Here is a 24,026-nt window from a genome sequence, read left to right as displayed (position 1 = left end):
AGATAGAGATATGATTGGCCGTTGGTGTGTGTGGAGAGATGCTCAATGGCCATGGAATTGATTACTCTGACTATTAGGATTCCAAGTCCACTAGTGTTATTGAGAGCTTGGCCATAAAGAATGCGAAAGAGCACTAAAATCTTAGTAGCTTGACAAATGCCATGCACCAATTTTGGGCTACTTATCCAAAAACAACAGGTGACGCCTTGGAGTTTTCCATAAACTTGTGCAGGTTCATAGTTTTCTATATTGTTTTTGTATGTAAGTTTGTTCATTGATATCTTATTGCCAAACAATTGAGTTGTTCTTATATATTATTTTCCATTGATTATGCTTCATTCGCTTGAATATATTGATCTGTAAGACTTTAACAATGGGAGACATTTGTTCTTTTTCTATCTGTCCTTTTTTTAGGACTTCTCTCTAGAGATTTCATTCTAGACCACCTATGCAAATCACATTCATTTATTGGCCAAATAATACATAAAAACTAAACGCAACTACCTAGCAATGTCTATCATTGTTCCTCTCTTTCCACGCGCTAGGGCTCTTGTGAGTTGTGACTTGGTAGATCATCTCACACCTGCTCCATCTTCTTGTAGAGACTGGTCCATTTACAAGGCTTCAAGTCTTAAAGAGTTGAGGGCATAAAGGGATTCCCCAACCTTTTACTAATCCATACCAGCTGTGCAAATACGTATCAGCTGAATCAGGCATGTCATAATTGAGCACAATGTTAACGCGTTCAATGTCTATCCCGCTTCCAACCAAATCTGTTGCAACGAGCATTCGTTTATGATCCTCCTTGAAACCCTTGTAACGAGTCAACCTTTCTTCCTTAACATGGTTATTCCAGCTTGCGATGTCCAAGCAACAAGCACAATAAAAAAGAAACAAAATACTTAAAAGAAGATCCATGCACTCTTCAAAATACACCCCTCCCAGTATCCTTTAATATGTAAACTTCAAAACTCATCCACTGATTGTTCACCCAAAGAATCATCATCTGTTGCATCCTCATCTATTGCATAATCGTTGTATAAGGAAGATTGTTCACTGGTAGTCAATTAACACTATAATAAGTATGTGGTTGTTTTACAAAACAACAACAACAACAACCAACGAATAATGCAAATTTAATTTCTTACTGATTTATGAGCTCTGGACAATTCCTTGCATCTTCGTCGCATAAGGAAGAATGTGCACTGCAAGTCAATTACCACTATAATTATAAGTATTTGGTTGCTTTACTAAAAAAACAAACAAATAATGCGAGTTTCTTACCGATTTATGAACTCTGGACAATTTCTTTTATCATGAGTCACTCCAACCTGGTTACAACCATTGCATCGTCTGGCTTTATTTTGTTTCTCCTTCCTGAGTGCTTTCTCTTTTCCCCTCTTAAGCCTTTTTCCGCACCCTTTTGCCCTCGCTTGACTTGGTTCACAGTAATTATTTTTTTCAGGTACTCCTAAACATGTACCAGAACCAAAATTTTGACTACCTTTATCTAGCAGTGCTGTTGCACTTGTACCACAACTAACCAAGCTGTTAATATTTTTAAGTGCACTACTTAAAGTATCAGTAAATACTTTAGTTGCTTCCTTACTTCTAAGGGCTTTATCAACTACAAGTGTAGACATGTGAATTAATTCACTCCACTTCATAAGATACGATTTATCATCTGTTATCTCAGTTCCACCATCATCAATGACTATCCCTGTCTTTGCTGTTTTACACCAACGCGTTAAAATGTAATGGTCCGGCAACTTATCAAAATCATGCATCCTGTTCAAATATGACAAAATGTGCCTGCAAGGGATCCCTGAGCTCTCAAATTTTTTGCAAGTACATGAAGCAAAATCTAAATCCTTTTTATACATAATTTCCCGCACCCTAGACTTTTCTACCATTTTTCTTTGAACTTTATGAACTCGACAACTTTCATTCTCACTAAGAAGCTCAAATCTATAACTCAAACTCTCCCACAACTCGTCTTGAAATTTAAAAAACATCTTATGTGTATAAACTTCAACCATGTGTACCAAAAAATTGTGGAGCATTTTCATTTTTGGTTTTTCAACCATATCTTTATTATCCGCCATTAGCTCTTCATGGCATTGGTGCACAAGTCCCATACCAAACTGAACCATAAAATCTACCAATGAATTTTCTTTTGAAACATACCTTTTGAAGAATGAATGGGCACTTTTTGCTCGTTGGCTATTGGACATGCCAGCAGAAAAAATATGATTCACATATGCAGGCACCCATTTGGATCGGATATCATACATTGAAAGTAGCCACTTATTTTCATGTAAGCCACTCCTCTTAACCAGATCCGTCCACTTCAAATCAAACACTTCCTTCGTCTCGAATCCCCATATGCAGTTTGAGAACTCCCCATAGTACTCACTGTATTTAGTTGTATCAAATTTCTCTGAAAACTTCATTAGTATGTGCCAACTACAATACCTGTGATAGAATATACAAAGGCTTTCAGATAATGCGAGTTTCGAAGGCATTCAGATATTTAAACAAAATGCATGCATAGTCTATATATACTCTCCACAAGATTCAAATATCACAATATCAACAATTCTTACAAAATGATTCAAACTAATGCAAAATACAAAATGCATGCATAGTCCTTCACCTTGAACTTTTTGTTCATTTTCTTTGAAGTATCAGATCATGGAGTAGCATGTTGTTTTGTTCAAATTGTTTAACGAGTACGTACTTCTCTTCCCAAAAAACTGAGTCCATTACTCGATACTGCAAAGTTGCATTAAAATAAATGCAGTCGCTTATCTCAAATCAATAGAGCTCGGTTAGGGAATCAGTTTTTGGAAGTCGGCATATAATTGTCGTTCTTTAAAATTCTTTGGAAGCGGCAGCATCAATGGTACCTTCATCTGTGAATTTCAATGCAGAAGTCTCAAAAACCCAATCAAGATCAGTGTTTGAACTTTAAAGGGCAATTTAAATGACTTCTAACTAAATATCAATGTAGAAATGTCAGAGCATTATACATCCCCAAATCAGACATTGTGTCCAAGCAGTACTGAAGCAGAAATAGGGAGAATATAGAAATCAAAACAAACTTAAATAACAAAGTGCAAGGACTAGGAAGTTTACATCATCAAATTGTTTTATTTCATTGACGCACAAATAGAAAAAGCTACCGCAGAAAGCTTATTTCAATAACTCTGCATGGTATACAGATTGTTGGAATCAATTTGTTATAAAGTAAAATTCATTTACTGGTCTGATCAACAACATAGTTCTTGGAATTTATTAGAACTGTAATAGCTAGGCTGGCCTACCCATCCCCGCTTTCCAATGTCTCGATGCGCGATAATCTGCCTTCAGATTTCAGGGGTGCATTTTGTATCTTAGTAATTAGAATCCACCAAGCAAAAAAAAAAAAAAAAAGAAAGTCACACGCTTGTTTCTGGTATATGTTGTCATCACTATTTATTGCTTCACCTATTTGCACTAATGATCAATTGAGATAAATGAAAACTGGATCATCTTATGATCATGTAGCAATGGTCACCTATGCTAAATGACTCAAAAGTCATGGGACATAAAATGTGCTGGCAAACACCTGTCGGTCAAAAGTACATCAAGAAAGGTTGTATATCTTAGCACGCATTGATAGTTTTTACTTCTTGTCTTGTTCCTTGCTTCCTTTATTATACTTCAAAAGATTATTGCAGCATATGTTTTAATCTTTAAGAAGAACAAACATTTTGCTAGTAGATACTGAACTTTCATAAAAAATAAATGCATACAAATAAGTTTCCATGTTATACCTCCTTCTAACCTCATAGCTACCTAATACTTTATTTGCATTTCCATCCAAACAATAGGTAACTCACAAGAAGTAACTACACATAGATACACCACAACGTCACAAACACATAGGAAAGAGGGAGAAAGAGAGTATACCCTACATCAATGAATCCCAAGATCCCAAGTTCCACAAGATACAAAATGCATGCATAGTCTATAGATATGTTTCTAATGACCTAGATGGACATGCTTTAACACGTGAATAACTATAAGCATGTACCAGTACAGTTATGAAATTCTGAATATCAAAACCCTATAACATGAATCCAATGACTTTACATCATTCAAAATACTAATTTAAACTTGCTAACAATGTAACTTTATAATACCTGTGAAAAGTAGTTTGAAGCGTCTGAGAAATTGCTTTTGTCATTCTTTGGATCCCCGACCGTTATAATCATCTTGAGGGCCTCACCGGGCATAGCTTCTAAAAATTTGTTGAATAACCAAACAAAAGATTCCGTAGTCTCATCACAGAGAAAAGAGCAAGCAAAAAGAACGGTCTGACCGTGATTATTAACCCCGAATAATGGTGCAAGTATCAACCCATACCGATTGGTATTGTACGTAGTATCAAAGATGACAACATCACCATAAAACTAGTATGCTCGTCTAGAGGTCGCATCTGCCCAAAAACAATGAGGAATTCTATGTTCATCATCTGCCTCAATTTTATAAGTGAAAGAATGATTCTTTCCATGCTCCAATTTCATATACTCATGAAACATATCTCCATCATGGCCCTTCTTCTTCTTGCGCCTATCCCTTTTCTTATTGTTTAAATCTTTTTGCATGAAACCGATATGTTCTATCCCTCCAGATTGCACTCTAAGAAGGCTAAATTGTTGATGCTGCGGTATATTTACCATGTCAAACTGTTGTGTTAAGCACTTTTGGGCATTAGAAACACCACGATGAGATCTTAGAAATTGTACTCTACTAGGGGTTGACAACGAGTGAGTATGCCCTTCAAAGAATACACTAACTGCAAACAGACCAGAATTTAACTTCACCACTGCAATTCTTGCTTTACAGTATTCTTTTATAATGCCCCGACGCCTTTTTGCCGCAATGTCTGCTATCACTGTACTTTTTCCTTCTTTAAAACAGACATACTCCTTCCTTACAATTTCATCATTCGTTTTTCTCTGAGACCAACTTCGAATACTAAACCCAGCTACTTTTGCATATGCATTGTAAAAATTCTTAACAGCATCAAGTGATTCAAACTCTTGACCCTTTTTAGGCTTGAGATCATGTGGGACTTCAGGACAGTAAATCTCAACACATTCCACAGGCACACTAATAGTCTCCATATCAAAATCTTCATTCTCCATTTCAATATCCTCTGACAAAATTCTACCAACATCAACATCAATATCAGAAGCTTACAAACAATTAAAGCACAAAATAGAACTGCACATAGTCTATTTTTACGTGAAATTTATATGGCGGAATATGATATGACCATCCTCTATTCAAATTATTGAATATGATATGACCGTGATATTAGTTTTGTGAAATCAGTTGTATGTCACAGTGTTCACAGGTCAAAAGAAAATTAACGGTTAATGACTATGTTATTTGAACTTGGCACAATGTAGCGCCAAATATTACGTGTAAAGAGAACACAAAAAAAAATAACTATAAAGTTTATAGATACTTACAATTGAAATAAGTCAGCCAAAAAACTAATTTAGTAAAAAGGTGTAAAAGCGGTAGTAACATGCCAAGTTCTTGGCAACTCTTCAAGTTATTCAAAGAACTTCGGCAAGTAACAAGAAGTTTTTTTTTTTTTTTAAAGGCTGTGAAGAAAAAAAATAAATAAAATGGACGTGAGAGAACCAGGAGAGGACGTGAGGGAAAAGAGAGAAAATTGGAGGGAGAGAAAAGAGTGGGAAAGAGGGTCACGTAGGAGTTGAGGAAATATAGGATATATTATTATCTTTTTGGTTATTTCCTTTTTTTTCTCTTTTCATTTATGGGGTTTTAAAATGTAGTGCGATGGGTTTTTTTTTTTTTTTTTTTTCTTTCTCACGTGATATTCTTTATTTTTTGCCAAGTCCATATACGTACATCCGTTTGGGAGCGGGATTCTATATATATATATATATATATATATATATTTGGAGTACAATCTCTAATTGTTTCCACAGCTAATTCAAAGCTAAAAACACAAAAATCAAAACAAACTAAACTTAAACCAATAAAACTCAAACCTCTTACCTGAAAACCGAAACATTCAGTGGAACTCCCTATACCAAACTCATCCAAATTAGTGTTCCCAAAAACAATCCCACCACATTCCCTCACTTTCTTAACTACCGTGGCATCAAAAGTCGTGACTCCCCATCCTCAAAACACTGTTTTTTGGTGGAATGGAAATGGAGGGTGGATGCACCATTGGACTCAGCCTAAGAGAATTTTTTTTATCCTCTTTTTTTATAATACACATATTTTAAAATATTCCTAATGAGAGATCGTATCCAAATCCTTTAAGGTTTGGAATCAAGCCTTATATATCTTTTAATTCATTTCTAGAATTATTCCTCTTTCTAGGTTTTCTAGGCAACTTGTCAAAGCAATAACTTTCCCTTCATTCATCCAAATGGTACACCAATTGTTAGCATGTCAGTTTTAACAGGTATTGGAAATTCAAAATATATTATTAGAAGATACTAGTAATTACAAGTAACTTCTTAAGAATATAGTCATCCTGAGTAATATATCATTTACCAGAAATACCTGTAACTAGTATCTTCTTATAATTTAACAAGAAGTTAGCCGTTCTTAGAAGATCCCAGTAACATGTACTTCTGGTAAAGTATATTAGACTCAGGATGGCTATATTCTTCAGAAGTTACTTGTTACAGGTAACTTTTGAGAATATAGACACCCTGAGTCTAATATAATTTACCAAAATACCTGTTACTGGTTTCTTTTTAAGAATATAGCCATCCTGAGTTTTCTATTATCCTTTACCAGAAATACATGTAACATGCATATCACTGTCGGCCTTTGGATTTTGCATGTGGGGGATCATTAACCGATTGCCAATGTGTGGTTTTAGGCGGAGTAAAAGGCATCTCAAAAGGAACATGTGGGCTACCTTCATAAGCTGGTGAAGTTTCATCGGTTATTGGATTTTCCATTGGACTGTTAGGCATCTCAAAAGGAGCATGTCAACTGCCTTCAGAAGCAGATGGAGTTCGGTTCTTTGTAGAAAAAGAAGCTAAAAAAACTTTGAAAGCTTCAGTGTTTTCCGCTGTTTGGGAGGCCCACGAACATATCTGCCTACATTTGGTTGTAAGATCACTGAAACGTATAACAGAGGCCACTCGGTCAGAAAAGTTGGGTTCTCCTAATCGAACAAACGATTTAGCATCCCGTGTCCATCTCCTTAAAAAGCAGCCCTGAGGTATCACACCAACGTCTTCATGTTTGTAAACTGAAATGATATGTCTACATGGAAATCCAGACGACTCAAATAGCCCACATGAACAGTTAGCATCCTGCAATACAATATTGTATCTCACAGTCGACTTTTTTTGCCTATTCAAATGGCGACTCATGGTGTACACACAAATATTGTCACCCACATCTTTTTTACCGTCTATAGTGTACATCACTTCGTCCTTTAATTGCTTCTTCAAACAATCAAAAGCGGCTCGCGTATATATAGATGTAGCCTGATTTGCATAATCGGACTGGTTTGGTTACTTTCGTCATCACCTCTTCCTCGTGCTCTCGATGCCGGATATTTGCAACTACCACTTCCATTTTTCCAAACAGCTCAAACAATTGCATTCCAACTTTCACATGAAGCCGGATTACGGAGTTTAACTCTCACAACGTTGGGTGCATAACTCACCATGGAGATATGATTCTGCCCACATCTCATTTTTCTTGTATATCATGTTCACCCATTTGTTATTACTGACTTGGAATTTCTTCACGAGTGTTTCCCACCTTTCTTTGAACTCATTGGACGAGCACTTCATAAACATAATAGAACATAAATCTTTTGAAAATCCAAGGATGTGGATATTTTTTAGGCAATTTTTCATAATGTGCCAACAACACAAGCGGTGTTTCGAATTTAGGAGAGTAGATCTCACAACCTCGCATATCGCCGGGTCACCATCAGTGATCACTGACTTAGGGTGTTTGCCATACATCGCGCCAACTAAAGATTTCAATACCCACTTGTAAGACTCCACACACTTACTCGTCAACAATGCAAAACCAAACGCTATTATTTGTCGACGGTTGTTCATTCCAGCAAACACAACAATCGGCATCATGTACTGGTTGTTCTTGTATGTTGAATCAAACAACAATACATCTCCAAAGCAACTATAGTCCGCACGTGAGGTGGAATTTGCCCAAAACAGTCTAACCAGCTGCCCACCCTCATTTAAGTTATAATTTTAATGAAATAAAGGGTCTCCCTTCACCTTGTTATCCATGAAAGCCAGCAGTGTGTTGGCGTCACCATCAATACATCGATTTCTCATATCAAGCCCCATATGATTATACAAGTCTTTCTTCAAAAAACTAACACTTGAGAAACCTCCAAATTTCTATGTACAAAAAACATCCATCACCTTGCATTTACGAATACCAACATCAACTAGGCTCGTAGCAAATTGCAAATCTTCTTCACTTACATTTCTATGTGATCTTAAGAACATCGAGCTCAGATCTGGTACAAGTGGATGTGTGTGTTCCCCAATAAAATCCTTTACAACCCACAAATTTGATTCAAAATCATAACCAACTTCAAAGCGGGCTTTACATTTAAACCTACTGATGGCCTTCGACTCTCTGGATTCGATGTCGCGTTTTCTGGGTGTCACCCTGTTTACATTTCGTTCACCAGCAGCTGAGCATAGAAATCTCCGCTTAACACGAACACCATCTTTACGCATTCTATAAGTATCTTTACGAACAGTAAAACCGACTAACTTTGCATATTGATTGTAAATTGCAAAAGCCTCCTCAGTCGTCTTGAACTGCATAGAATAGAATGTTGTTTTGTCTGCTTCGAAAACTCTACTAGCCTCACACTCATCACTGTCTCTATCACTGTTCTCATGAATTTCAACATTTTCACCCTCCCCTATAGATGTGACATCCACAAAATCACTATCCTCATATGTAAAACTATCAAAACAGGAATTTCGAAGCCAATCTTATTCGTCATCAGAGAAGTGATTCATCATCGGATTGCTACATGAAATAAGTGCACTTTTATATTCACTCGTTTTCTTACTCTACGAAGTAATCACAGTGGTAATAGTAAAAAAAAAAAACATAAATGCTTGAATAGTATAATGGTCAAAACCAAATAACTATGGTGTTCAAACCATATACCACTTTGAAAAATTTCAATGTCAACTTCATTTGATTCAATGTCAACTTCATTTGACATTAAATCATACACTATTCAATTGTGAAATATTACCTAGACATGAAAAAGAGGAGGAGCCAAAAGAGAAATCAACTAACCTCATACTTATAATTGTTGAAGATCAAAGTACACTACGAGAAATGGAGGCAAGAGTTCTCAAGTTGAACGGATTTTAGTGAGAGGAAAAAGTTTAGTTCGCGCCATTCTAAATGTTAGAGGGAGAGAAGATGTGTTGTTACTTCCTTACCCTTAACTATTCATTTTGCTTGTAGCATACTCCTATTAAACTACTACATGTAGCATACGCATATTAAATTACTAAATATAGCATAACACTATTAAACTGCTAGATATAGCATACTAAAATTAAATTACTATATGTAGCATACTATTATTAAACTACTATATATAGCATATAATTAAGTATCCAACAACAAATGACATTGTAGTGTACTTGTCATTAGATATATCATCCGACCTCATATATCTAATGGCATCCGACCTCATATATCATACTATTTTTGTTTTTGATAAGTGAATTCGGTTTATTGAAATGAGGTATGATCCGACCTCAAACTTATTAATTCGACCTCAAACGATTCAAGCACAACTCTTTTTTGTATGTTTTCTGACTTTTTGGTTTCTGCCATTAAAGCACAACTCTTTTTTGTTTATGGAACATTTATGTTTTTACTCTCACTTGTCGTATTGACATTTTTACTCTCACTTATTGTTCAGTGTTTTTTTTTCTCAAAACTTAAACACCCCGTCAAAAATTAAAAAATATGTGGTTCACAGCCCTGCGCACCCTAGCTTTTCGGTTTACACACCACCCAGACAGGTGAAACATCGAGAGTTGGCGCCGTCACATTGAACCACGCTATCCTCATTAATTAAAGAAAATAAGTAGTTAAAGAGAGAATATTTTTTGGACAAATGAGACAAAACGTAAGCATAAGAATATTTCACACGTTTTCAATCGCCGTAAGCGCGTCTTTTGACGAAAACCAATCATAGATCTTCTTCGAGATTACCATTTCCTGGGCTCCACCAAAGCCACAACCAATGAGAACGCAATAGTTAGAACATGTGGTGTTCGGGCTTCTATTTTTTTTCAAAATTTACGTACTCCCAACTAACACACGAAAAACGAAAAAATAGTATAAATAAACTTGTACTTAATCTTGTTTATAAAGAGGTTAACTAAGTTACGAGTATTTGACTTGTTTGTTACTGCATGGTTTGATTTAGATTGATCGAAGATTGTTGTTACTTTTGTTGGACGTAGTGATGGGTGATAGTAACAAACAGTTTCTAAAGGAATTTTACATTCCTAATTACATACTTGTAGCAGAACCGGAGGTTGAACAAGTTTCTTATGTACCAACTTGCCCCGTATTAGTGTTTATAAACTCCAGAAGTGGCGGTCAATTGGGCGGGGAGTTACTGAAAACATATCGCTCTATCCTCAATAAGAATCAGGTATAATATGTGAGGTCATTAACATTGTATATATTAATTACTTGTTATTCCTTTGTGTTGAATTCCAGGTTTTTGACTTGGGGGAAGAGGCTCCTGATAAAGTGCTTCACAAAATTTATGTCACTCTAGAAAAGCTAAAGTTCAGTGGAGATAACATTGCCCACGAAACATACAATAGATTGAGATTAATTGTGAGTTCAGATTCCAATGTTCTAACTAGGCTGCATTATATTGTAAATTATTCTGCTAATATTTTTAACATTTATTACTTACTTGTTTAGGTTGCAGGTGGCGATGGTACAGCTGGTTGGCTACTTGGAGTTGTTTCCGATCTCAAGCTCTCTCAGCCACCTCCAATTGCAACAGTACCCTTGGGTACTGGAAACAACCTCCCTTTTTCTTTTGGCTGGGTAGGACACTGAAGAATTGATTTTGCATTATTATAAATAGAACTGGTATGACTTTATTTAAAATTGAAATTTCTCAACAATGTCTATGTCTCCACTCACCAATCTTAATTTTTATTAAGATTTCACCTGGGAACTCTCATATATATCATTTTTGTTGTCACATTTTCTTTTTCTCATAGCCACTAAAGCTTACTTCTAACCTTGTTCTTCCTACAATAATGTGGGTCAATGAAGTGTATTTTCTTCACATGGAGTAACATATAGTCATCAAGGCGCGTGTTGTTTGACAACACTTGCATTTCTGACACTGCGTTTTGAGGATCTGAGTATACATGTCTAACGGCACGTTTTTGAGGATCCAATTTTTTAGTATATAGATGCAAGTGGATAAGAACTTTTTATATGGTTCGAAAGACATGAATTTGAAAATGAGAAATGAGATCCACTTTTGATTTGCAGGGAAAGAGGAACCCTGGTACTGATCATCAATCTGTGAAGTTGTTCTTGGATCAAGTATTGACAGCTAAAGAAATTAAGATAGACAGGTACGCCATTTTGTATTTTTGTATGGTTCAATGTTTCATTTAGTAAGAATCTTTTCAACGTATCACACATTAAAAAAATTGTGCACATGACACTGGAAAAAAGAAACTGCTATGGCTTTTCTCTTCATATTATTATGGCTTTTGCATACTTTTGAAATTTCTAATTGATGGTTCGAGTTCACTTTTCTTGACAGTGTCACCTAGAGTTGACTCCTCTCCTATTGTTTAGTTTAAAACTTTATTCTGAAATCTTATTGGAGGCTCCATCAATGTGCACAACTCAAATGCTATGGCTTCTAGAACAGTCTTTGAGTGCTTAGTTTTATGTCGATACATAGCCTTTATTTTTACCTAGCTCTTTAGGGTACTTAACTAATTGACCAGCAAAACATTTGATATAGGTTGCGAGAGAGTGAAATAAAGCTGATACTCAAATAAAGAATTAAAGTAATCAAAGCATGAAGACATATAAGTCATCTTTAAAGAGTTAAGAACATGAGAAATGTGTCGAAGATTATTATTCTGACCACTTCCACAATGGTTCTGCTTTATCAGGAATTTGGCCAACTTCTTGATCAATGTTTTTGCTCACCATCTAATCTTCACCATAATATGTATCCGAGCTCAAGTCTTATCTTGTCTGGAACTTTAAATCACGTAAAAATCCAAATCCAGTCTACGTAATAGCTTAGATTCTAAAGTTACATGTCAAAAGGGTCGTAAGTGCCGTCTTGCTACCCATATGTGAGGCACCGTCTTAGCCTTCCTTGACCAGGATCACTCCCACAGGTCTTTTGACCTGTCAATTAATATTCTCTCTCATTTTTTAAGATATTGTAAATCTATCCACGTAGTCCTTTACTTTTTGCAAGGTGGAACTATAATTTATGAGATTGGCGGGTACTAGTGGTTTTGTACTTCTGTGTGCAAGCACAAATTCTTTTAGTATGAGCATACTAGCATAGTCATTGCTGCTTTGATCTCTGCTATCAACTTCTTCTACTCCAAGAATGTAATGCTGGGAGATTCCTAGGAATACTCAATAGGCCTTCCAATTCTATTTGTTTTTTTTTGTAAAACTTTTATTCTATTACTAACTTAAAGATGTATTTCAGCTGGCACATTCTTATGAGGATGAAATCACCCAAAGAAGGTTCTTGTGACCCAATTGAAGTTCCAGATTTACCACATTCTTTACATGCATTTCACCGTGTCTCACAGACAGACTCACAGAACATGGTAATACACTCCCCTAAATTCTGTACCTCTTGATTCAAGTCTGACATTCACTTGTACAGCATGCTTGCCTAAACTTAAAGAGCAAATGAATAAGATGAAAAAAAATAATGCAAATGAGTAACATGACAGATCGTCTTATCTCTGTTTTTTGTTGTTCCTCTCCCGATATTAAAATATACTGTGTTAAAATATACTGTGACTTTTCATAGCACTAATTCGGAAGATATGAGATAAATCAAATATGAAAAAAAAAACCCTTTCTCATGTAAATGTTGAATTGTACCCGTGCTCATATGCATATTTTTTGTTGATTGTAGGAAGGTTGCCACACATTTCGTGGGGGGTTCTGGAACTACTTCAGCATGGGTAACTGTTTTCTTTTGCACACATTTCTAAGATGATTCTTATCTTTGTTAAGCTTCTATGATCTCAGTAGTTATTTCACTATTTGAGAATATGCGCGCACACTGATAAATAAAATGGCACCTAGGGAAAAAAAGTGCTTTACAGGCTTACGGAAGCACTATATAGCAATGTTTTTCATGAAAATTATTAAATCTTGATATCTATCATTGCTTTACTTTTATGTACTTTGAAATATATGTTTTTACCTGTTTATATATTTTGTGTGGGCACATCAAATTGTTGTCTTTTGCAAAGGATCACAATTTGAAGAAGAACAAACTTTACAGATTTGTTTACGATTTGAAAATTTGAAAATCCTTGACTAAAGAACTGGATGGATAGCTCTGGACAGATTGAACAGATATACAGGATTCCCTCAGCCACTACTAGACATTTGGGATAGGGCACAGTTATGGTTAAAGTACAAAGAAAATTACATGCATGGACAAAAAAATATAGAGAGAGAGAGAGAAAGAGAGGGAAAAACCATTCCATCTCAGAGTATCAAGATACTTTAACAAGCTTGAGTTTAACTCGTGAAGTTTCATGTGTTCTAAATCATCTGATGTTAATACTGGAATAACAAAATAATAGATCACACAGCTATGATGCACGGATACTCCTAAAATGTCATTGCACCCGTATTAGTCGGGTACGATACCAATACGGGTACTGGATACTTTTAGGATATTTGTCCCTCACCCAAAATAAAATAAAATAAAAATGAATCCCAATAAATTTTGAGAGAGAGGTTGGCAGAGGAGATTTAACAAAATTCTTTCACTACTAGAATGACCAAAATTTCCAAATCTCTCTTCTTTCTCGAAAGAGATTGAACTTCTCTAAATGGATTCCAGCTGGAATCCCTGAGAATCCCTGAAATAGACCCGATCCGATAGTTCTGCTCCATTGAAATGTATACTGTTTCTTGAGGCTTCAAGCTGTATTGACTTTGACATGTGTTATAATAGTTTTTCACATGTTCCTGACTTACTTTACTCAAAGAACTACTAAGAGAATTTTCAAAATACACATATATTTTAAAATATTCCTATTAATTAGCCGTACCCATAGGCCGACCCGTATCCTAATATTTAAGAAAAGTCGTATCGTATCCCATACTGGTGTCACCGTATCGATATATGTATCTGTATCCGTGCATCATAGTCACACATAGCATATTCTGTGTTGGGAAATATTAAGTAAATATGCAATTCAACTGTAGTAAGGTATAACTGAACAAACAAGTATTGTTCTTACCTTCGCAGGTATGGATGCTCAAGTATCATATGCATTTCATTCGGAGAGAAAGTTGCATCCAGAAAAATTCAAGAATCAGTTGGTTAATCAGGTATTGATTTATTATTCTACTTGGACTAAGATGTCAACCTTTATGATGATTATATTTTTCCTTGTTATTTGGGACTACAAATTGTAATTCATAAACATGAAAAAAAAAAACTAGAGTAGTTCTTTAGATTGTTAATGAAGTGGAATCTTGATCTTATGGTGTTTGATTGATAGGAAACAATTTATTGAGGTGTATATACTTGATGAAAGTGGAACTGTAGCTCAACCGATTAGATTCCAAACAATCAAAGATTGCAATAAATTAGCTATAATGCTTTTTCTTTTTATTCGCATAGATGAATATCTTGGTTGGTGGAGGAAAGGAAATGATAGCTCAATCATAGTGTCCTCGGCACACCTTTTGGGAAAAAGAAATAAAAGCTATTACGAAGAATATCAACCGTATGTACCTCATGTTGCATGTGTGGAACATACATTATCATACATAGAGGATGTAGTGAATAGGGACCGCTTCTTCCAAACGTTTTGTGAGACTGAACATACAATACTAATTTCTGCGATCATCTTTCTAAATAAATTATTCCACCTTTCCCCTATTGGTCGAGAATGTCCTCTTACTTCCATCTTATGCATATAAATGTGGTGGCTTTAAACAAGTTGAAATTAATCTCTAGACTGTCCCGAATTCCCAACAATGAAAAGCCAACTCATTGATCTGGATTATGGTCACAACTGTTCAGTGTTGTATGAAAATATGAACGCCATTCCTTGTCTAAGAACTATCCATTTGCTTGTTGGTCTATCCAATATGCGAGTCTTGGTGTAGGCGGCATGGTTGTTCCTGACAGGTTTTCGTTTTACGTGAATAGGTTTAATTCTCTAGTTCAATATTGATGTGGTATACTTCCTTGGCATCATTTTGGAATCCAACCTGGACTTTTGACTTTGAAATAGATAATAGCATTCACTACAAACTATTTAATGCTATACTGGATTGGATCTTAAAGTCCTAATTCTAATTTGTGGTAAATTATACGAAAGCCTTCCTTTTCTTTTTCTTTTACTTTTTTCTTTATTTAGGGGTCAACCATCAAAATGAAAATGGTGGTACTTATACTTTTTACTTGATCAGAGTACTTACGCAAAGCTTGTATGGAAACAAGGATGGTTTTGGGCTCCTCTTTTGCATCCTCCATCAAGGTGAGCATTTCAAGGGATAGCTGTTATGATCAAATGTCCAGAGAGCACATATTTAGTATGTTTTTATTGTCTTAAGCATCTGCCTGAGTACTCGGTGCTCAGACTTAAGGTTGCCCAAGTCCTTCTTTATATCTTCACTAGAAAATAAGGTATTTTACGAAATGAAACAAGAGTATTTGCAACTACTTGATATTTCTTAACTATACAATATCGATTGAACAAATCAGGTCAGATCTGGCCAAGGATTTGCACACATTAGGAAATGTGGGAAAGATTGCATAATCCTGATTTTCCCAGGTCATATGAAGTGTGTATGAGAAACTTTGTTGTGCCAAGTGGAGCTCCAACCGAAACAAAAATTAACAATGGGCACAAGGGAATTTTTCTTAGGTCCTAACCTTAGATTATAGTTATCACAATGTATAGACTTTTTATACTGTTTAATTGCAATGTGTTACTTATTTAAACTACTGATAAAAAAAAATGTGTTATTTATTTAAATTATTTACTTCTTGCTCAGGAACATAGCTCAACTTGCAAGGGTCAAGATCATGAAAAGACATGGTCAGTGGGAAGATCTGCACATACCTCGCAGGTAATGGTGCTTTTATGTATACTTCTTGTAATTCCAGTTGCTATATTTTCTTCTTCACTCACAATTCGATTCCTCAACTCATATTTTGGGCAGTGCACACATTAGTATTATGCTGTAGTCCTTTTTATGATATAGACTTTCTTTTCATATGTTTTCTTGCACCCGTATAAGATTTTGGTAAATTTATATATCATGTACCACACAACCTAGTTCTATTAAGTATTAACTCATCAGAGATTCAGAGGGGTGATTTTATGGAAACAAATAGAGACCTATATTGTACAGCATGTAAGCGCATATAAATCCTTTTCAAACTTTTGCTTGACCGGATCTCGCAATTTGCTTTCTGATTAAACCTCTACGTTGCATCTATGATGTTTCATCTTTGTTCTACTCATTTTATGGGCACTTTAGAGTTTAATTTGTAATATGTTCAGTGGAAACTCTTCTGCAGCTACCAGGTATTCAGAATATACTATAAAACTAGCAACTATGTGGAGGACTTTTTAGTAAGAAGCGATGTATTTCAATGGTGGATAAACAACAATCTTCTAGATGGGTCATCAAAAGTTTAGTTTTTTACGATTGCATCTTCTTTTATCAAAACTGTTGATCTTTCGTTCAGTCGACTGTTACAACAGTCAAGACTGAAGAAATAAATAGAACTCCAGATTCCGCTTTCCACTTAAAGTTCCTTTCTGTAAATGAACGGAGCGTCACACGATCCTAAGAAACACTAGACGAAATTCGTCCTTTTTGCTACCAAAACCTGTGTTGCTTTCGTTGGTTTTCTTTGTGGATTCATATATGCTATATAAAGTGAGAAAAGTTACATTCTCTAAAATCACTCTGCTACTTAAAATACCTAATTTTTTTTATTATGGGTTTTAATTAATGAGTAGTCTTGCTAATTAATTTTTTTTTTTCATCATACAGCATCCGATCAATTGTCTGTCTAAACTTGCCTAGTTTTTCTGGTGGACTAAATCCTTGGGGCACACCAAACAAGAGGAAGACACGAGATGTGAGTTCTGATTATTCTATTGCAATATCTTTATCTGTTTCCGGTTAGAATATTAGATGAGTACAAAAACTGGTGGTACCTACTTATAGTTGAACAGGTGAACAGCTTCCTTTGCAATTTGTTTATCAAGAATTTTTTGCTTATGAATCTTTTACGAATTTTCATTTGATGCTGTATTCTATAGAGAGACTTGACAGCACCATTTGTAGATGATGGCTTCCTTGAGGTTGTTGGTTTTAAGGATGCGTGGCACGGACTTGTTTTGTATGCTCCGAAAGGACATGGGACTCGTCTTGCACAGGTTAGACTTGTTATTTTGTTCGTAATGCTAATTGCGACTTGATTTAAAACTGCAGTTTTCTTCCTTTATGCGCATAAATTATGGAGGTGGAAGCACACGTTCAAATGGTTTCACTGTGAGAAGATTTTGTTTCTTAGTAGATTCAGTTGTCATATTGTTGTTAACTCTCAAGGAGATACAAACTTGATGAGTTGATGGTCAGATTTCCAAAAGGACTGCTTCTTCTTGCGATGGTGGGTCCGTATGCCTCTAAAACTGTTTTGTGTACCTCAGGAAAGTGGACATGATCTTCTAAGTTCTAACCCCCCCGCTCTAGACACTAGTTTCACCAACTTTGATAGTTTGTATTAGCCAAACCCTGCCTTTTACTTTCAAGGTTGGGGACAAATCTGCAGTCAATATTGCTAAGCATTCATTATCATAAACCAACTTGAACAAAATTTACATTCATAAACAAACTATTAAACATTATAATCCTTGTTTAGGCACATGGCATCTGCTTTGAGTTTCACAAAGGAGCTGCTGATCATACATACGTGAGAATTGATGGGGAACCTTGGAAACAGCCATTACCTGTTGATGATGATACTGTTGTAGTTGAAATATCTCACCGTGGTCAAGTCAACATGCTCGCCACTAAAGATTGTAGATCCAGAAGTGTAAATGATCCCTCGACTCCACGTAGTCCGCAAGATGAGGAAGATTATAGTTCTGAAGAAGAATCTCGTGAAGATTGGGAAGAGAGGAGAAAATTTGGTGCAGCTGATACATTCAAAATACCCTTCGAGGTTGACATTACAAAACTCTCTTGACCTCTTCAACACCTTCCCTTTTCTACGCTGTGCAGACATGCTCATTTTTACCATTTCTAGTTTAAGTTTACAGTTATGTTATCCCAACTATTTTTTATCGGCAAGTTTGTTAACTCTTTGGGTTTATACTTTATCCCAACTTTAGTTTCATTAATCCCTTCCGAGGTTTAATCTTTGTTGTTCATGGTATATAACATTTACTCTTGTACATGTTTACTGTTTAGGTATATATAACAGTAATTGACCTCGATAAATCCACTGAATGCCCTACCGGGAAACTGTTTGTGGATTCATAGCATGAAATGTAAAGATATTTTTTCCAGCAAAAAAAATATATATTATAAAGATTTTTGCACATTGGTTCTCGAACTGTCTTTGTGCTCCCAAACGATATTACAATATTCTGATTATTTCCCTTATAATTTACTTAATCCACGACAAATGGCTGATTTTAACAAAAATCTTAAATTCTGCATGGATCTATCTATCATTTTTTTCTATTTATTTTTTTTTCCCCAAAAAGTAGATAACATTGAAAATTCACATTGTAACTGATTCAATTTAAAGAGATGTTTTAAAAGATAAGACTATATGCTCTGTTTGGTCACCTGTTTGGTTAGAGTAGTGCAAAAACACCTTATATTTTTTTCATCTTCTTCACAAATATATAACTAACTAAATAACCAGATGATTTTCTGTTCTCTATAATTCTAAATTCTAAATACACACTTTAAGATTAAAACAAATCTTTAAATACTGAATAGTTTATTTTCATATTTTATCTATAAAAACTACTTAAAATAATTTTTTTCTTCTTCAATTTTTAATCTAATTTCGACAGAAATTCAACAAAATTAGTTGATTTGAGTTGGTTTAAATCTTCATATAGAGGAGATGGGAGAAATTGAGATGAACACTTAAACAATATTATGTTTGAAAAGTATTTGCCAAACTTAGTACTGATTACTGAACACTCTAATGGAAAAAGATAATAACACAAAATGGACGATAAGTAATCCAGACCAAGATGAAATTATGAAAAGAGCCTTCGAAGAAGGAAAACTGATCTGAGATAGGTCAGTTGGTTTGCACACAAAGCAACTAATAATAGATTCCGAGTCAGATTAATAAGCGGATACCATTGCCTGATTGCCCACGCACACTACCACAGTTTCTTCTAGTTAACTTCTTTGGCTCCAAAGCCAAATGTATCATTATCCACACAGTTGACAAAACAGTTGACCCATTCACCTAGTTTTCAAATACCGCCAACTCTCTCAAACAGTATAAATCACTTCTACACGTTCTAAATACTAAACCACGAAACCAAAACAAATACAACTTTCTTTCTTCTCTTAAAATCCTAATTCCAATCTTCAAAACACAAACACTTCGTTGTATTTATTTTACCAAATATCTGAGACCATGAGCTTAAGGTACATGAGCCGAGTGTTCTATCAAGTAAGCATGCGAGCAGTGCAAGGGATGAAAGATCAAGCTTCCAAGTGTGATTCTGCTACTACCATCCGATCTCTTAAAGACTCCACTTCTTCATCTTCTAAACAAATTAGAAGGTTCTCAAATGCTCAAGTGGCTAAGAATCGTAATGAGAAGCAGAAAAAGGCCGAGGAATCATTAAGGACTGTTATGTATTTAAGCTGCTGGCTGGGGTCCTAATTGATCATGTTATTTATTTGTATTTTTTTGCTTGTAAATAGTTCTTCATCAGTATATATAAAAATGGAATTGTGTTAATTTGGCAAGGCGTTTAGTACACTTTTTTTGAAACATGAATTAAAAATGGAGTCGTAGCCTTGCAGGTCAAAAGGATTTTGTGTTGGTTCAATTCATTTATTTAAGCATACTTTGCATGCCAATATGTGCAATTTGATTCCCGGCCAATAATTAAGTGCCACAAGTGCAAAATAAAAGAACAGGTTGCGCTATCTAAATTCTAACAAAAGGATTTGGATTGCACCACACCCATATCCCCGTGGGTAAAAAATTATTTTGATGCTAGAACTACATGAAAAGTTGAAAACTAACAAAGGCCGGAGCGTTGGCTGTAGTAGGATGCAAACGCGTTATAGCACTGGAAACAAATGCCTCCGGATAAAGGATGCTACCACGTACTAGCAGTTGGTAGACAGCACAACTTTGAAAAACTATTAGTCCCGCCATCAGCAAATTTGCTACAAAGTGAAAGTGTCAAATGAAGTTCTGTCAAATAATTAAGGACCCAATTCTAACCAGGAATATAAACTTTTCCACACGAGAAATTTAAGCAAATACGAACCTGGAAATAGCAAATACAATCTTTCAAAACGTATTCAATACCACAATACCTTTTTGTTTAGCCCTTCAAACTATAATTAAGTTGATTTTGCAAGTTTTAATGTTTATTTAATGTTAGAAAAATGGATTTGCACAAATCTATTGAGATATGAATCAGTAATTTATTTGTTTCCCAAATTACCCCACTTGAGATGAAATGAGTTTATCTTGAAACAGTACCTAAAGTTGAGAAAAACTTTTTCGAAAGGGTGCACTGGTTCGAAATATTACATTATGCTGAAAAGGTGCGACTTTTCGAAAGGGTGTACTAGTTCGAAACAATACATGATGCCGAAAAGGTGTGACCTTTCGAAATAGGCACTGGTTCGAAACAGTGTTTTATATTGAAATGGTGTGACTTTTCAAAGAATTACTTACTCTTTCTCAACAGTCATTGTGTTGTTTCGAAGAGGCACCACTTATCTATAAATAGTGGATGAATTTTGAGAGAAAGACACACCATATCACACAGAGTTTTGATCTTTATCTTCTCCTCCTGTTCTTAGTCAAATATTATGTTGTGTTTGTTGATTCTGTAGAATTGAAGTGCTAGTTTTCTATAGAAGGAAATCCGTTCTATTTTGGGAGACAGTTTCCATCAACCTTCAAACACCGTGAGAGAAAAAATCTGTCTTGAAGACATAGTATATCTACACTAGGCTCGGATTTAACTAAAAAGTATAAGATACGTACAAAACAAAATATTTATATAGTTTGGTAATTAGTAAAGAGTAAGTACAATTAAATTGTATATTTTTAACATTTAATAGTACAAAAGTACTAAGTGTATGGAGAATTAGAGATACATCTCCGTCCTGTGGTGGTCTGCATATTACTAATTGAAATGATCCTAGCTATAGATTTTTTATACCTTTTTACTTTTTTTTCCTGTCAAGTATTTTGATCCAAGCTATACAGTCATACAGATACTGTGGGGTTGCATGTGGTGGTTGGTGATCGAATTGATTTGAATTTGCATTACACTCAGACAGTTCAAGCTATTTCCTAAAGCATTTGAAGCAAAAGCAGGGTAAAAAAACAGAAGAGTCGACCTGGACATGAATAAAAATGTTATCGGGCATCACATTGACTCAAGTACAACTGGCATGCAGACTCGATGCAGAATTGCAGATAGACATGGTTTCCACATCCCCGGGAAAAGATACAATAAGATATGAAAAAAATATTGACAAAAAACTGTGCCAGTATCATATGCTGGTATCTAATCAACTTGTTGAAAATGATATTTCACCTAATGACTGGATATGCACAAAGCAAATGTGGAAATGAAGGGCTAGATTGTGATCAGATCGAAGCCAAAGAACCTAAAATCCATGCTATCCATCATGGCTAAGTAGATTTATTTGTTGGTACTTGCACAATAATTTCTGATAAAAACCAGAAGGAAATTCATGACCCACAACCTCATTATATTCTATTGTGGGGACTGCTTTTATCACCTTTTTTTCTCTCTTTTGCGCACGTCCTCAATCAATGATTTTCCTATACCACTAGCAAAACCACTGTAGGCATTATCTTGCTTATTATTCAATGTATTTGATTTCGTTGATCTTATCTTGTTCATGCACACTCACTCTCTATATATGAGTTCGTTTCCATCACAAATAACAAAATACAGTTACATTCTAAACTCGTAGAAGAGCAAAACTGAAAAAAGAAGAAGAAAGATGAGTTCGACAACTAGAGCTTGGGTCGCAGCTGCAAGCGTTGGAGTTGTGGTGATGTTGAAAGATCAAGGTGTATGTAGATGGAACTCTCCTCTTAGATTACTACAGCAACATGCCAAAATCAGTGGAAGGTCTATATATGAAAGCAAAAGATTTTCTTGTACATTTTCTTCCATGATGATGAAGAAGTTAAGTGATGAGAATACGAAACAATCAGAGGAGTCACTAGGCAAAGTTATGTTCTTGAGTTGCTGGGGTGCCAACTGAGTTAATGAATGCTGAACAGCGTAAATTGATCTCTTCATATAATGTAAATATCAATTTTCTTATGAAGGAATGAAAAATTAGCCTTCTTGCATTGTCTCAAACTTTTGTTTCATTATTGATCTAAGATAAAGAAGCACTGAAGCACATATAATAATCTCTGCAAATAAAATCATTGTAATCTTGCAAAACCTGGTAACAATAATCCCAAGGCAGCAATAACTTGTGGAATACAATATAGGGTCTTGGGAGTCATATAATACGTTAATTAGGACAACTTACAACAGGCATTTTGATCAATTCGGTTGTTTCAGGGACCGGATCTCCTTTTTCCTGCTATGTGTAGGGTACACGACATTGACGGGGTGTTTGTTTTTTTTTGCTACTTTAAAGTGTTTACTAAAGTGTTTTTTTGCACTTTTGGCGCTTAAGTAGTAAAATTATACCAAATAAAAGGTTTACCACTTATAAGGTTTAGTCCAATGGCCCCATATCTTTATAAAAGTGGAATGGGAAGGAGTGGTTTTTACTTTTTACTCCTCATATATAGAGTGATTTTGAGGAAAGAGTACATTCTACTCGAGATCAGTTGGAGTGATTTGGAAAAACACAAATGGCACCACTTGAAGTGGCACAGACAAACATGCAACAATATGTCATTTGGCGCCATTTGAAATGGAGTACTATTATTTGTGTCCCCACCAAATTTGGAAGGTATCAAACTACTCCAGTTGGAGTGGAAGTAGTATGTTTCACACCATTGGTTGACCAATTACTACTTTGTATCCTCATAACACTGTTTTTTTTAGAGAAATATGGATATGTAATTCTCAACCATTGGACTCAGCCTAAGTAGCTGAAAAACAAACACCCAAAAAAAAAAGTGGGCCATCACTTATAACAAGAATAAATAGTAAGCACTTAAAACTAATGAAAAACAAACACCCCTAAGTTTAGAGTACTAGATCGATCAACCCACTGCTAGATAATCGAATAGAACTAAAAGACAAATAAAAAACACATTGTCAAGGCGTGCCTATCTAGAAGATTTCGCCCAGCCTGCCTACTCTCTGCATGAATTAATGCTTGAAAAAAAAATGGGATTAAGTAGTGTTAGAAAAAATTAAGTTGTCTTTGTTTGATAA

The 24,026-nt window shown here is 35.2% G+C and overlaps 3 protein-coding genes across 3 annotated transcripts; 2 read left to right on the top strand and 1 right to left on the bottom strand.

Annotated features, from left to right (window-relative positions):
* Window positions 1-624: 624 nt before the first annotated feature.
* LOC147504717 (protein FAR-RED IMPAIRED RESPONSE 1-like) lies at window positions 625-2,453 on the bottom strand. Its single transcript, XM_086605328.1, has 2 exons — window positions 1,285-2,453; window positions 625-856 (listed from the first exon to the last, which is right to left on the bottom strand). The coding sequence occupies exons 1-2, from the start codon at window positions 2,451-2,453 to the stop codon at window positions 625-627; spliced, it is 1,401 nt and encodes a 466-aa protein (XP_086461454.1).
* Window positions 2,454-10,369: 7,916 nt separating this feature from the next.
* On the top strand, window positions 10,370-18,849 carry LOC147504716 (diacylglycerol kinase 5-like). The gene is made up of 12 exons (XM_086557496.1): window positions 10,370-10,753; window positions 10,822-10,944; window positions 11,035-11,163; window positions 11,623-11,708; window positions 12,824-12,947; window positions 13,265-13,313; window positions 14,621-14,703; window positions 15,796-15,863; window positions 16,384-16,458; window positions 17,395-17,482; window positions 17,667-17,783; window positions 18,269-18,849. Exons 1-12 carry the CDS (start codon window positions 10,562-10,564, stop codon window positions 18,593-18,595), a joined length of 1,461 nt encoding a protein of 486 aa, XP_086413622.1. The 5' UTR covers window positions 10,370-10,561; the 3' UTR covers window positions 18,596-18,849.
* Window positions 18,850-22,504: 3,655 nt separating this feature from the next.
* On the top strand, window positions 22,505-22,969 carry LOC147504715 (uncharacterized). The gene has a single exon (XM_086604083.1). It carries the CDS (start codon window positions 22,618-22,620, stop codon window positions 22,882-22,884), a length of 267 nt encoding a protein of 88 aa, XP_086460209.1. The 5' UTR covers window positions 22,505-22,617; the 3' UTR covers window positions 22,885-22,969.
* The last annotated feature ends 1,057 nt before the right edge of the window (window positions 22,970-24,026 follow it).

This window comes from Coptis chinensis, chromosome 4 (genome assembly GCF_015680905.1).
Source record: "Coptis chinensis isolate HL-2020 chromosome 4, ASM1568090v1, whole genome shotgun sequence".
NCBI lineage: Eukaryota > Viridiplantae > Streptophyta > Magnoliopsida > Ranunculales > Ranunculaceae > Coptis > Coptis chinensis.
This window is presented reverse-complemented; position numbering and strand designations above follow the sequence as displayed.